The sequence below is a fragment of the Macaca thibetana genome, chromosome 6 (genome assembly GCF_024542745.1).
Source record: "Macaca thibetana thibetana isolate TM-01 chromosome 6, ASM2454274v1, whole genome shotgun sequence".
NCBI classification, from domain to species: domain Eukaryota; kingdom Metazoa; phylum Chordata; class Mammalia; order Primates; family Cercopithecidae; genus Macaca; species Macaca thibetana.
Genome location: NC_065583.1, coordinates 8,591,620 through 8,607,560, shown reverse-complemented (window position 1 = coordinate 8,607,560; position 15,941 = coordinate 8,591,620). Strand labels below are relative to the sequence as shown.

At 40.0% G+C, this 15,941-nt stretch overlaps 2 protein-coding genes across 3 annotated transcripts in view; both read left to right on the top strand.

The window, feature by feature from the left end:
* CREBRF (CREB3 regulatory factor) overlaps positions 1-14,205 on the top strand; it is an 87,089-nt gene extending 72,884 nt beyond the window's left edge. For both annotated transcript variants that reach the window (XM_050793202.1, XM_050793203.1), the window contains exons 8-9: positions 1,983-2,105; positions 8,562-14,205. In XM_050793202.1, coding sequence (XP_050649159.1) covers positions 1,983-2,105; positions 8,562-8,677 — 239 coding nt within the window. In that variant the 3' untranslated portion in view covers positions 8,678-14,205. The remainder of the gene's footprint in view (positions 1-1,982; positions 2,106-8,561) is intronic.
* The window catches only part of BNIP1 (BCL2 interacting protein 1), a 111,659-nt gene that overhangs the window by 71,724 nt on the left and 23,994 nt on the right, over positions 1-15,941 (top strand). The window lies entirely within an intron of this gene.

Here is a 15,941-nt window from a genome sequence, read left to right as displayed (position 1 = left end):
GGAACTCCTGGCCTCAAGTGATCTACCCATCTTGGCCTCCCAGAGTGCTGAGATTACAGATGTGAGCCACCGTGCCAGGCTTCTTTTTTTTTAGACGGAGTCTTGCTCTGTTGCCCAGGCTGGAGTGCAGTAGCACAATCTCAGCTTACTGTAACCTCCACCTCCCAGGTTCAAGCAATTTTCCTGCCTCAGCCTCCCGAGTAACTGGGATTACAGGCACCTGCTACCATGCCCAGCTGATTTTTATAGTTTATTAGAGATGGGGTTTCATCATATTGGCTAGGCTGGTCTCGAACTCCTAACCTCAGGTGATCCACCCACCTCGGCCTCCCAAAGTGCTGGGATTACAGGCGTGAGCCAGTGCACCCGGCCTTCCTGGCCTCTTATATGGATTTTAAATCGTGTTTTCAAGAAATTTGTTCATTTCATCCAAGTTGTTATATTTGTTAGCACCATATTTTCTTGTTATCCTTTTAATATCTGTAGATTCTAAAGTGATAACACTTTTTTCGTTACAGATATGAGTGATTGGCGTCATCTTGTATTTTTCATGATGGATCTACCTGGGTGGGGGGTGTCAGTGTTGTTGATCATTTCAAATAACCAGTTTTTGGCTTCATTAATTTTCCTTATTGTGTATTTGTTTTCTGTTACATACATTTCTGCTCTTTATTATTTCCCTCCTTACTTTGGGTTAACTTGCCTTTTTTTTTTTTTTTTTTTTTTTTTTTGAGATGGAGTCTCGCTCTGTAGCTAGGCTGGAGTGCAGTGGCGCAGTCTCGGCTCACTGCAACCTTAGCCTCCTGGGTTCACACCATTCTCCTGCCTCAGCCTCCTGAGTAGCTGGGACTTCAGGCGCCCGCCACCACGCCCAGCTAATTTTTTGTATTTTTAGTAGAGACGGGGTTTCACTGTGTTAGCCAGGATGGTCTCTATCTCCTGACCTCGTGATCCACCCGCCTCAGCCTCCCAAAGTGCTAGGATTACAGGTGTGAGCCACCGCACCTGGCTTAACTTGCTTTTTGTTCTGTTTTGTTTTAAAGCTTTTCAAGGTGGGGAAATCTGTTTTTAAAGCTTTTGTTTTTGAGGGACTTGGTTTGATTTATTTAATAAACATTTACTAAGGTCCTATGATTCGATGTAGCGGGCACTGTCACGCTCTATCAGGTCTTAAACCAATGAAGACAAGTAGGGCAAGTTGCTTACAGGATGGTGGACATTGATGCATGTCTACAGTGTGTTGTCTTTTTTCATTGCCGTTTTTTTAGTTGGAGATGGGGTCTCACTGTGGTACCTAGGCTGGATCACAGTGGTTATTCACAGTTACTATCCTAGTGCAACTGCCTGCAACTCCTGGGCTAAAGCGATTCACCTGCCTCAGCCTCCCAAGTATCTGGGACTGCAGGTGCACACCACCACACCTGGCTACAGTGCAGTGTGTTATCAAAAGTGCATACCCAATAATCTTGAGGGTTTTGTTGTTGTTGTTAGTGTTGTTTGTTGTTGTTGTTGTTGTTGTTTGAGACAGAGTCTTGCTCTGTCGTCCAAGTGGGAGTGTAGTGGCATGATCTTGGCTCACTGCAACCTCCACCTCCTGGGTTCAAGTAATTCTCCTGCCTCAGCCTCTGGAATAGCTGTAACTACAGGCACATGCCACCACACCTGGCTAATTTTTGTGTTTTTTATTAGACACAGGGTTTCACCATTTGGCCAGGCTGGTCTGTAACTCCTGACCTCAAGCAATCCACCTGCCTTGGCCTCCCAAAGTGTTGGGATTATAGACGTGAGCTACCGCAGCTGGCCAATCTTGAGATCTTTTTAAAAACCAAGTGCCACATCGTTTGAAATTAATCCCTTTGGATAGGAGCCACTTGTAATCATCACTGCTTAATACTTTCTTACTCAATTTCTTAATTATCTGTTATTACATAATTAAAAGGAAAGTCATGGTAGTGACATAAGTGTTTTGTTCTGTCTTACAGATAATTTATTGTTTGTAATCAACTCCATCAAGCAAGAGATTGTAAACCGGGTACAGAATCCAAGAGATGAGAGAGGACCCAACATGGGGCAGAAGCTTGAAATCCTCATTAAAGATACTCTCGGTAAGAAGAATATTAGATAAATTCATAACGATTAATAACATGTATAAGATGTATGATTTAAGGGGATATTAAAAGTTTTTAGTTGAAGGAAAAACTCAAGTGCTCTCATTGTAATCACTCTCCTTTATGAGTAATTTTATCTTCTGAGATTTAGTGTTTCATAAGCATGTGTTGCAGGTGACCACAGTTTGTAATTTAGACTTAATCATGAAACTATTTTAACATTTAAGAAAAACAAACTTCTAGCAACTTTAACCTTTCATGGAGGACAAAAGGTCCCAGAGCTGTCAAGCCTGCAGTTTGCACTTTAGTGTAGAGATTCTTACTTGTTTTACTCAGTAATGCATTTCACAGGATTCTAACAAACTTGGCTCTCTGGTTTCCCATCCCAGAAAAGATTGCACAATGTGGGGAGGATCAGAGAGGCAGGGATCTAGATGTCAGGCCAACTGAGAGCCAACAGGGAAGAGAGAGCTAGCTAGTATAGATGTAGACATGAGAACTCAGCTCAGCTGCTATAGGAGAAAATCACTGACAAACAGTAGCATCCAAGGCATCCAGCATTATACAACTCACGAAAACCCCCAAAATTTAATTTACACAATAAAAGGTCAAATGTTTTTCTTGAACAAAACTATATTTATATTGAAAACAATCAGGTGGAAAGTAGACCCTAAACATCAGTATTTTCCTCAGCAATCACTTACTTCCTGCTTCCATATGGATTAACTGTGTGCTTGACCTTTTCTTCAAATGGGTTGATGCTATTTTAATTTTTTATGTATTCTTTCATAGCATTTCTTTCTTTTCTTTCCTTTTATTTTTAAAAGCATTGTTATTCTTCCTTTGTTAGCTACAGGGGGAAATTTAACATTACAAGAAAAAGTTATTTTTACCTTTTTATTTATTTATTTATTTTTTTTGAGACAGAGTCTCGCTCTGCCACCCAGGCTGGAGTGCAGTGGCCGGATCTCAGCTCACTGCAAGCTCCGCCTCCCGGGTTCACGCCATTCTCCTGCCTCAGCCTCCCAAGTAGCTGGGACTACAGGCGCCTGCCACCTCGCCCGGCTAGTTTTTTGTATTTTTTAGTAGAGACGGGGTTTCACCGTGTCAGCCAGGATGGTCTCGATCTCCTGACCTCGTGATCCGCCCGTCTCGGCCTCCCAAAGTGCTGGGATTACAGGCTTGAGCCACCGCGCCCGGCCTTTTTATTTTTTAGTGTAAATATTTTATATGTTTGGTAAGCTTATGTACTCCTTTACACTTGAAAGTTAGTTTTACCAGTTATAAAATCCTCAACTCATATTTTCTTTCCTTGAGTATCTTGAATATGATTCTCCATTTTCTTTTGGCGTAAGTGTTGCTATTGAAAAGCTAATACTGGCTGGGCGTGGTGGCTCATGCCTGTAATCCCAACACTTTGGGAGGCCAAGGCAGGCGGATCACTTGAGGTCAGGAGTTCGAGACCAGCCTGGCCAACATGGTAAAACCTCGTCTACTAAAACTACAAAAATTAGCTGGGCGTGGTGGCGGGCGCCTGTAATCCCAGGTACTTGGGAGGCTGAGGCAGGAGAATCGCTTGAATGCAGGAGGGGTGGAGGTTGCAGTGAGCCGAGATCACGCCACTGCACTCTAGCCTGGGTGACAGACAGAGCGAAACTCTGTCTCAAAAAAAAAAAGAGAAAGAGGCCAGGCACGGTGGCTCAAGCCTGTAATCCCAGCACTTTGGGAGGCTGAGACGGGCGGATCACGAGGTCAGGAGATCGAGACCATCCTGGCTAACACGATGAAACCCTGTCTCTACTAAAAAATACAAAAAAAAACTAGCCGGGTGAGGTGGCGGGCGCCTGTAGTCCCAGCTACTCGGGAGGCTGAGGCAGGAGGATGGCGTAAACCCGGGAGGTGGAGCTTGCAGTGAACTGAGATCACGCCACTGCACTCCAGCCTGGGCGACAAAGTGAGACTTTGTCTCAAAAAAAAAAAGAAAAGCTAATATTGCCTAATTATTTTTTCCTTATAAGTACTTTGCTGTTTTTGCCTAGGTGTCAAAAGGATTTTTCCTTTAAATACCAGTGATTTTACTAGGTTATATCTTAGAGTTGGTAATTTTTAGTTGACATTTTTATGTTTATAGTGTGCTCTTTCAATATGTACTTTCAAATGTTTTTAGTGTTTGATCTGTTCCCTTGGTTTGCTTTTCTTCTGTGGGGACTCACATCTATAGGTTGGCTCTTCTTCGCCCATCTTTAGTATTTGTTTGTCTTTCTTTTCTCTCTCTCTCTCTCTGTCTCTCTCTCTCTCTTTCCTTTCTCTCCTTCCTCTCTCTCCTCTCTTTCCTTTCTTTCTTTCAACAGTGTTTTTCTGTCACCCAGGCAGTAGTGCAGTGGCACAGTCTTAGCTCACTGCAGCCTCCACCTCCCAGGTTCAAGCGATTATCCTGCCTCAGCCTCCTGAGTAGCTGGGATTACAGGCATCTGCCACCACACCTGGCTAATTTTTGTATTTTTTAGTAGAGATGGAGTTTTACCATGTTGGCCAGGCTGGTCTCGAACTCCCAACTTCAAATGGTCTTCCTGCCTTGTGTCACTTTTTCTTGAATCATTTTTATCTCTTCATTTCTTTTTTAACGTTATTTCTCCTTTTTGCCTTCTGTTTCTCTTAAAGCATTATTTGCTGTCATTAGTTGCTGATCTTAGGTTCCTTTTAATTTCAGGAATTTTCCCCTGTATTTCTAATTCTTTTCTGAATTCTGTCACCTTATTTCTTAGTTATTCTATTTCTGATTTATGTTTTTTCATGTATCGTGCCATTTTCTTTAATGTCTTTTATTCTCTTTTTTCTTAGAAAAAGTTGTGGAATTCTGACCTTGATAATTCTCTGTTGTTCATATATATATATGAAATTAGTTCCTCTGAACTTCTAAAAGGAGGTTTGGTTCAGAATAGCTTTTCTTTTTTCACAGAGTCTCCGCTTTTCAGTTAACATTTAAAAACGTGGCAGCCGGGCGCAGTGGCTCACACCTGTAATCCCAGCACTTTGGGAGGCTGAGGCAGGCAGATCATGAGGTCAGGAGATCAAGACCATCCTGGCTAACGTGGTGAAACCCTGTCTCTACTAAAAATACAAAAAATTAGCTGGGCGTGGTGGCACGTGCCTGTAGTCCCAGCTACTCGGGAGGCTGAGGCAGGAGAATTGCTTGATCTCAGGAGGCAGAGGTTGACAGTGAGCCAAGATTGTGCCACTGCACTCCCACCTGGGTGACAGAGCGAGACTCTGTCTCAAAAAAACAAAAAAACATGGCACGCCAGCTTTGGTGGCTTTTTCCTGTAATCCTAGTCACTTGGGAGACTGAGGCAGGAGGATCATGTGAGGTCAAGATTCTAGACCAGCCTGGGCAACATATCTCTGAAACAAAAACAAAAAATGGCACCTGGCTTTCTGAGATTTCTTTTTTTTTTTTGAGGCGGAGTCTTGCTCTATCACCCAGGCTGGAGTGCATTGGCACAATCTCGGCTCACTGCAAGCTCCGCCTCCCAGGTTCACGCCATTCTCCTGCCTCAGCCTCCTGAGTAGCTAGGACTACAGGCGCCCACCACCATGCCTGGCTAATTTTTTTTGTATTTTTAGTAGAGATGGGGTCTCACCATGTTAGCCACGATGGTCTGGATCTCCTGACCTCGTGATCTTCCCGCCTCGGCCTCCCAAAGTGCTGGGATTACAGGCGTGAGCCACTGCGCCCGGCCCTGAGATTTCTTTTTCTGCTCCCCTCCCTCATTTTATATGGACCATCTCTGTTTCATGTCTTTAGTTCCTTTCTTGCTCGATTTTAATTTCAACCCCAGGGTTTTTTGTTTTGTTTTGAGACAAAGTCTCACTCTGTCGCCCAGGCTACAGTGCAGTGGCATGATCTTGGCTCACTGCAGCCTCTGCCTCCCAGGTTCAAGTGATTTTCCTGCCTCAGCCTCCCCAGTAGCTTGGATTACAGGCACACACGACCATGCCCGGCTAATTTTTGTGTTTTTACTGGAGATGGGGTTTTACCATGTTGGCCAGGCTAGTATCAAACTCCTGACATCGAGTGATCTGCCTGCCTTGGCCTACCAAAGTGTTAGGATTACAGGCCTGAGCCACTGTGCCTGGCCAGTTTTTTTTGTTTTTATCATGGCTTGCTCTTGTCCTGCAAGAGTCCTGGCTGGTCCATTTTCAGAGTTCACAGAGGCTCAACTGTGCGCCCCTTCACTTCCAACTGTGGGCTCCTTCACTTCCAACTGTGGGCTCCTTGTACTCACCTTGTATTCAATATTGGGTTGGAGAAAATCCCTCACAGCTTTAGCTGCAGTTCTCAAGTTGACCGTGCTGTACTTGCCAGTGGGTAACCTATTGGCTATTTAGACATTTTTTTTTGTTTTCATTTGCATTACTTCCTTTTGGCCCATCCACATAAATATTGATAATGCTGTTGCCGTACATGTCTTAAAGATTTTGGTAGTTTGTTCCCACCTTCTTGAATGTTGGGGTTCCTAGGGATACCTTATCACTTGTAAATATTTTCCATGGGTTTATGGTTTTGCCATTTAGTGCTGTTTTTATATGGGGAAATGAAGATTAAAAATCTATGTGGTGGCTGAATGCAGTGGCTCATGCCTGTAATCCCAACACTTTGGGAGGTTGAGGTGGGAGGATCGATTGAGGCCAGGAATTCAAGACCAGTCTGAACCTGGAAGGTTGAGGCTTCAGTGAGCAGTGATTGCACCACTGCACTCCAGCCTGGGCAACAGAGTGAGACCCTTTCTCAAAAACAACAATAACAACAGCTATACAGCTCTATTCCCAGAATTTGCCTCTAGACCAGTTTAAATGGGTTGGAGTTTTTTTTCTTTTCTTTTTGAGACAGTCTCTTTCTGTCACCCAGGCTGGAGTACAGTGGCACTATCTTGACTTACTGCAACCTCTGCCTCCTGGGTTCAAGTGATTCTTACGCCTCAGCCTTCCGAGTAGCATGTGCTACCACGTGCGGCAATTTTTTTTTTTTTTTTCTGAGACGGAGTCTTGCTTAGTTGCCCAGGCTGGAGTGGAGTGGCACGATCTCAGTTCGCTGCAAGCTCTGCCTCCTAGGTTCATGCCATTCTTCTGCCTCAGCCTTCCAAGTAGGTGGGACTACAGGTGCCCGCCACCATGCCCAGCTAATTTTTTTTTTTTTGTATTTTTAGTAGAGATGGGGTTTCACCATGTTAGCCAGGATGGTCTCGATCTCCTGACCTCGTGATCCACCTGCCTCGGCCTCCCAAAGTGCTGGGATTACAGGCATGAGCCTCCGCGCCCGGCCTAATTTTTGTATTTTTAATGGAGACGGGGTTTCACCATGTTGGCCAGGCTGGTCTCAAACTCCTGATCTCAGGTGATCTGCCTGCCTCGGCCTCCCAAAGTGCTGGTATTACAGGTGTGAGCCACCGCGCCCGGCCGACAAATACATTTCTTTTCTTTCTTTTTTTTTTTTTTTTTTGAGACAGAGTTTCACTCTTGTTATCCAGGCTAGAGTGCAGTGGCACGATCTTGGCTCACCACAACCTCCACCCCCCGGGTTCAAGCAGTTCTCCTGCCTCAGCCTCCCGAGTAGCTGGGATTATAGGCATGTGCCACCATGCCTGGCTAATTTTGTGTTTTCAGTAGAGATGGGGTTTATCCATGTTGGTCAGGCTGGTCTCGAACTCCCGACCTCAGGTGATCCGCCTGCCTCAACCTTTCAAAGTGCTGGGATTACAGGCATGAGCCACCGTGCCTGGCTGACAAATATATTTCTGTTTCCATCCTTTTTATTTTTCTTAATACTTTAAAAAATGTACTTAAACCTCTGTTATTTGATTTACTGATTTTACCTTTTGGTCTTACTATGGAAGATGAGGAAGATGAGAAAATCTACATACTTATGCTGCTCCCACCTTTCTCCCTCTTCTCTTCCAACATTTCTTATTCATTCATTCACTTTTTTTAAATGAAGTAAAGGAAACTTAAACTGTATCCAGTAATTATAAAAATGACCCAAAACATCTTTCAGGTCTATATTTTCAGTTTCATGGGTGAAGCCCACCCATGGAACTTGGTGAGTTTAGAGTAATTGGAAGAGACTGGCTGAGAGAACAGGGAAAACCAGGACATGGGAAGCAGTGCCTGTTGGCAGGCTTTGGGTTTGGGTTTGGACTGTTATTTGGACTGTTACACTTGTCATCTACCTCACTTTAAATGTTGGTTTACGATTTTCCATGGCTATTCCTGGTTTGACAGTAATATGAAGGGTAGCATTGTTTTCTGAGCTGCAATAACAAGTGCCAGGGAATTCATTTGGGACCAGTATCAAGCTGAGGGCCACACCTGATCCTCAGATGTTACCAGCTCCTTCCCTTCCCTTCATGGCCTTCCATTTCTGTGTCTACATGTGCCTTTTATTCTTTTTTTCAGGTCTACCAGTTGCTGGGCAAACCTCAGAATTTGTTAACCAAGTGTTAGAGAAGACTGCAGAAGGGAATCCCACTGGAGGCCTTGTAGGATTAAGGATACCAACATCAAAGGTTTAATCAGCCTCATTGGACCACTGGTCAGAAATGTCTGCGTTTTGTCACGTTATCAATTGTAAATTTTCATTCTGTTTTGCATGTCAGTTAGCATTATGTAAACATTTACAATTAGGTTACATTGTTTTAAGAACTAAGTAGCATAAGTGAAGCATGATCCAAAATACTTGATTATTGCATTTTCAGAGCATAAACCATGATTAAAACTGCTACTGGCATCAGAATTGAAAATCATAGTTTAAGTAAATGTTTAGGTACAGATTACAAAAATCTGTTAAATCAAAACATTTTGGAGGAGTGAAATAGTAAAATGCCAAGTATTGTGGCAGATTTATGCTCTGAACCACACACAAAAAAAATTGAGGAAGCATTTTTTTAAACGGTCGGTTTAAATTGTTTTTAGAATTATTGCTTTTTGTTCTAATTTTCCACAACCATTAATCTCACTTGTATATGGCACACCCAGCACTTGTGCCTGTGGGCCATATTAGATGTTCATTGTCAGAGCTCAAGATGATATATATAAATATATATATATATATATATACACACAAATGTCTGTGCAAGTAAGAAAAAAAAAGCATATTCTTTGTGCCTTGTATTTTGGGGAAACTATAAAACTGGTAATATTTTGTATGATGAAAACCCTAATGAGAAAAAAACAAGATATATAGATGGAAAAATTATGGGGTTTAAATGTTTTTTTGTTCCAACTCTTTTTCAGATTTTTTGAATGTATATAGGACTATGTTGAAATGTAGATATATGCCACAGAGTCTGTGTATTGTATAAAAAACAAAACAAAAAAACAACAAAAAAAAGATGGCTCTAGAAAACTCATATTTCGGTACTTGACCGGAAGAAGACAAATACTTGCACATTATTGCGATTGTTTTATTTTTTGTACCAAAGACAAATGCAACTGATATGGCAAACTGCCAGTCTAAGTAAAGTTTTGCACAGCTTACATGATACTGTATGAATGTATGAAAAAAAGGAGAAAAAAAAGAAAAAAAAAGGTCAGGGTTAGGGATCTTACTGAACTGTGAATTTTATTTCTGTTTGGGTCCAATTATCTACAGAAGGAGCATCCATACATACAAATATTATTTTGCTGTTCCTCTAGTTCGCTTCCATAGTAGATAAGTTGGTGGCCATTTAGATGTCTTTTATTTCTGCACTTACTGTAGGAAATTTTAATATATTTCATTTTAGTAAGCTATTGGTAAAATAGTTTTTGACTTTGAAAATTAAAATGTTTATTTAGCTTATTGTAGTATACTTCCACCAGACAACAAAATAGATTATTTTTATTGTATTATGTATATATATATATGTAAAGAAAGAAAAAAGCTAAAAATATCTGATTCTTTAGTTGCCACTTTTCCAATTGATGTATTATTGTGCATGTAATATTTTCAAAGATCAACACAGGCTTAAAACAAAAACAATTTATAGATTTTTATATTTTTGTACAGGTATTTTCAAACTAGCTTCTTCAAACTTAACATGTGACTTATTCTTCTATAGTTTCTAGAATTGAGAAACATTAACACATTTAGTTTTTAGGTGCTCTTTTTTGCTCATATAAAACAGCTTCATTAGTCAGTGTTTTAACTGTGTTCAAGCTTTACCTCTTGATGAGAAATTTCTTATGTCAAGGCAGCATTATAAACCTTCCCCCACAGATTTTTCCATCCTGTCTCTCTTAACTGTTTTATTCTCAAATCTTGTGTTTTGAACTCTGAAAACTGGTGGCTTAAAAACTAAAAAAAGAAAAAAAGCATATTTAGCAAGGAAAAAAAATACCAAAAATTTCAGGCACAGCTGCTGGTAAAATTATCTATTTCTCCATTACCCACTGTAGGATTTCTTTTTAAATTATACTTTGACTATAAAGTGTCAAAGTATAATTTGTTCTTTTCTTTTACTTCTTATACCCTATTTGTAAGCTATAGCATATGAAGCTATAGCTTGTGAAGGTTTGATCTAGAACACCCAGTAACAAATGAACAATGTTGCTTACCTGCATCTTTGACATCTTAAAAAAGAAACCCAAGAAGAATTGTAAGGATTGTCTTACCACCTTAGCTGAACTGTGATGCACAAGATTTTTCTGTGTGTTTGGTGGAAATGTACCTGGTTAGGACATTCACGCTAAACAGATGATAAGCTCAAGTCTAATGGTTTAATAGAATGTAAGTTCATTGTTTAAAGCTTTTCCTTTTTAGGTGAGAGAAGCAAAGCACAGGCTTGCAAGTTGGAAGTATATGAAGTCTTGACAGAATGTGTCTGGTAAATTGAAAAGTGTTTCAAACTATGGCAGTTTTGCAATCAGGTGAAAATCACCTCATGATATTCAGCTGATAAGGTTTATAGAATTGCCCCTTTCTAGCTGCTCTGTTAGAATTCTGGTTTTTGATACTTTTTTCCGGTCTGCAAACCAGAATTTGATTTTTTGGTCTTGCATTTCAAAAAAAAAGACTTTGAATCTGTTTAGTAGATTCCATATCCTTGAGTTTCAGTGTTTTATATGTACTACTTAAGTTAAATAGTTAAAAGCTTTTAAATAGTTGAGCTTTTTAATGTTGACACTTTATTTTGTACCTATTTATATATGTATGTATATCTTAGAAAAGCACTTTGTTAAAAAATTGCATTTTATATGATTCCTGCCATTTGCTGCTAAATCTGGGCTGGTCAGAATGCTGCAGCGATACTTGATCTATATAAAAACCTGGCAGTAAAATGTAGAGTGAAAGTTAAATCCTCTTGCTGTTTTAACTTTATCATAAAGATGACATAGGCAAGCTGTGCAGCTTTACATTTTAACCAGGGGACTCTGTGGCATTTAAAACCGTCTAGAAATGGTTGTACTTTAATGCCAGTAATAATCTGCTTCCTCTATTGTCATTAAAATATATACGTTTAGTGTATCACACAAACCAATCTTATAAGGGTAATGTAAAAACCCCAACAATTGTACATGTTCTGTTTTTGAAAATTGTGGCATGTATTTTTGGGTGAAGATCATTAGAGAAGAGTTCTCTAAAGGTTTTCTGTGTTCATACATGGTATACAGATAGCTCATAATGAAGTCCAGAATCTTTAAGTGAAGGCATTGTGAATTCACCTCAAGTAAACCCATTGTTCCAAAGCAATTATAAACTTTGACTCTAGTACTACTACGATTTAAAAAAAAACCCAACAAAAACCTTTTTTCCTAGTTTCAGATACACTGGATTCTTTATAGAGTTTGTCTCCATATGAAAGCATGCTGTCCAGTCGCTCTTGTTAAGATCTTGTCTGAGTTTTGAATTGGGTGCCACACTTTTCCAGTCAATATAATTGCTTGTTCTACTGTACCATGTATGATTCTTGTCCTTTCCTATATCCTTCATGACAGATTATGATGTGGCTTTATATTGTGCCTTACTTGTACATTTAAAACTAAACGTCTTCATTCCCTTCCACTTCCTGCATCTTTAACTTTGACCTTTTTGGTAAGAGAATCAGAACTATTACAAAAGCATCATGAAGGATTTCAGATGGGTATGGTTTCAAATTCCCTCTCTTTATAGTTATTTTATATTTGTATGAAAGACCAGTTTTGGATGGTCTTTGAATATGAGGGGGAAAGATTAGCAGTAATTTCACTACATCCCTTTTCTCTGACTTTCATGCATTTCTCATACATCTTCTTTCTGATGCTTGACTTTATTTGCTTCCTAGCAATAGTCTGCATTTAAAGAAAGGTGTGTTCAGTTCATCAGCTTGAAATTGACTATTTCATTTTTCCAGGATTTTTTAGGAGAAGAGTACCCATTTTGTTTTATAAAAACAGATGACAAGTCTCTTTAAAAGAAACAGAAGTACAGTACTTTTGAAATACAATGCTGTTAGTTTGGATTTCTTTTTATATATATATATATAATATTCATACAATGATCTGATGTTTGCCTTCATTAATAAAGCTGTTAGTTTATTCACCAAAATGTCAAGAATGGATGTGCTTTTCTTTATTGCATACGTTTAAAAAATTTAGCTGCTAAGATTTAGTTAATGTTCTAATAAATGAATTCAAGTTGCCTTCAGCAAGAATTAACAAAAACTTACGTTCCCTTTATATAGTTTCCTAAAATTCTGTTCAAGTATTTTCTAGTTAATTATGTAACAGAATGTTAGCATCTCTCCATATCTTGAAACTTGAATTTTGAGAATGCATTGAATTATGCTTTCAGTGTTAAAGTAAAAGGTTTCAATTATCCTTCTAGTGAAGTCTGTTGTGGAATACCATTTCCCATGGAACTGAGGCCATTTCCACAACTTTGCACAGAACTTGCAGTCTTGTTCTTCCCTTGGATCATGACAAATAAGTCTCACACAGTGCCGTAATACTTGTGGATTCTTTTGTAATCTTTGTAATCTTAATAAGGGCATTATGAGAAGACGACTCCATGTTTTTTTAATACTTCAAACACATTGGGATGTAACAATGAATGTCAACTGTAGGAATGGTTGTTTCGTTTTAAGGAATAAGCATGTTGGGGAAAGATGATGAAAATGTACTACTGAAAGTTATACACTTCCATAGGCAAATGGGATTATGTGTTGAAGCATAGTCCTCATGCTTAATAAACTGACTGAAATTGTAGAAATTATACCTAGGAACTGAGCGAGGTCAAATTGCCATTTTTGTTTAGATAAGAGAGTTTTGGAGGTAGTAGTGAGGGGTTACAACCTTAAAACTGCTTCCAAACAGTATTTTGGAATTGAAGACTTGGTGACTAGTGAAGAACATCAAAGTTGGGTATTTCAATGTGCCAAGTTTGGGTGAACTAGGTTCGGTTTGCCTCTTTCATAACAATGTAAACACAATGGTGTAGTTAATTAAATTCTGGGTGGATAGGAGCAGGACTGATTACTGTGTCTTGCTCTTCGCCCTGTTTTTTTCAGAACCAAATAACAGAAACGTATATGTGTGTACTGTATCTGCCTTTCCACCACATTTTTATGACACTGTATTCCACTGCCTGCTTTTTTACCTTCTTTCCCTAGGGTTTGTCCTACAGCTTAGTATTGTGGTTGACAACAATACTAGGGCTGACAGCACAGAAGTCACAAGAGAAGAGTGGAAGGGCAAGAATTCAAAGCATTTGTTCATACAATGTGGCAACCTCTTTTGCATAGTTGCGTAGGATCCTGTTTGTAATGCTATCATAAATATTCTGTAGTTTTTTTTTTTTTTTTCTCTCTCCCAACTGGAGCTATGACACTTTTTATTGGATTCAGTCTTGTCTCTTGTCTAGAAAGAACTTTATCTTGTTGACGCATGAGCTGTTTAAAAATTATTCTATTAAATGTTGGTTAATAGTTGTGCAGTTTTTCATTTCAGAAGGAAAGGCAATGCGAATTTTGCCTTTGTTTTCTGTCACCTTCCAACCCCTGAGCACTTCTAGTCAGATACAGATTCATCAGTGTATGCAACATCCTTTGTAATTTAAAATAAAAAAAGATGAAAAGAAAAGGTTCTGAATTGTTTGCCTCGTATTTTCACCCTTCCTTTCTGTACTTGTATCTTGCTTACCTAGGTAACCATCCACTCCTCAAGATAACCTATTCCAAAGAAATTCCAAATCACAGAGAGTGGAGAACTGCTGGTCTGCTGCTCCTCTCGTGGTGATAATCAAAGAGCTAACATTTTTTTTGACACGATAGGTTGATTTTTCAATATTTTACTGATATTTAGCTATTACATAGAATTATTTGTTGATACAGGCATTTGCATTCTTCACAGTTTAGAGGATATTCTTATTTCTCCTCTTTGAATCTTTGGGCAAGTGTTCTCCATGGGAAATAAAATACTTTGGGTCTCTCCTGATTTAAACATTTGTATGTGTTTGTGTGTTTAATCATTCTAAGTAAGTCTCCAAGCTAAGCTGGGCATACACATAGAGCCTTAAGTCCAGAGACCTAAGTAAAGGCTACCATCAGAGTATGTGGCTGAAAGTCAGCCAGCAAATATTTGTTGAGCACTTACTCTGCCAGGACCTGTGCTAGGTACTGGGCAATAGAGAGATGAAAGAGAACTCCAGGAACTCACAGCCAGCATGTGAACAGGATTGCTGAACAACACAGGAGCTGTTACAGACATGCAAAGGGCTCCAGGTACATTATCGTTGCCGAGGTGTTTTCAAGGACACAGGTACCACATCTAGTGGCATATATTAGAGAATTGATAGACTTGTGTTCTTAGTATCCTGGACCCTTGAGGAAACCCTCTTTGTTTCATGTGAGTGACACTGGGGCCATCAAGAAACAAAGGGGAGGGACATGACTTCCCATGGACTGGTTCTGCATCAGGACTTACTTCTCAAGACCACTGCTCACAGGAGCCTCTGTCAAGGTCTTGAGACTGTTAAAGGGCTGGGTGAGCCAGATCAGTATAGTCCTTAGGAGACTAAACCTGTGGATAGCATCCAGTTAGATGGGTCATTCAGTTGGTGAGCTGTTTAGCCACAGTACAGTGGAGAATTTGAAGAAAAAAAAAATGGCTGGGAAATACTATAATATCCCAGCTAAAAGGTTCAGAGCAGGAAGAAGGTGTTAGCCCTAGGGGAGGGAGTGGCATTCCTTAAGGACTCCACTAGGTGCTTTTTTGTTACAGCAAACTCAGCTGCTACTCTCAAGGACCCAGTGAGGCTGGTGGTCATGTACATTTTACAAAAGAGACTAGACACAGGTGAGGAGACTAGCCCCAGACCTACCTTATATGATTACAGAACTCCAAACTCAGTTGGCTTGCTCCACTACAGAAATAATTCGTATTCATCTATTTGGGATCTATTCATCTATTAGGCCAAGTCGCAGCCAGTATTTGGAAGGACATCTCTGTAGCGGGGGATAAAGGCCTTAGAATCTGAAAACCAAAAAGAAAGCCAAAACCTAGCAGATAAACAAAAGCTAGTCTCAGGATCAGTGGGTAAAGGTGATAGGGGAAGCAAAACAGAGTTGAGAGGAATCAGTAATTGGGTGTAATGATCACCAGACTGCATATCTGTTCCTCGAAGATGGCCTCTAGCTTAAGGTTTAGGATTGGGTCTCCTTATTGGAAGGAAGTATATTGGAGGGTAGAGAAAAAAGGGAGCTTATGTTTTTTTCCTTAACTGCAGCATAGAGATGCAACTGGGGACTGTTGATTGCATACGTTGAATATCCAACAAGAAGCATGATGTGAAAGGATCCTAAGGGCATATGCGCAAGTCTG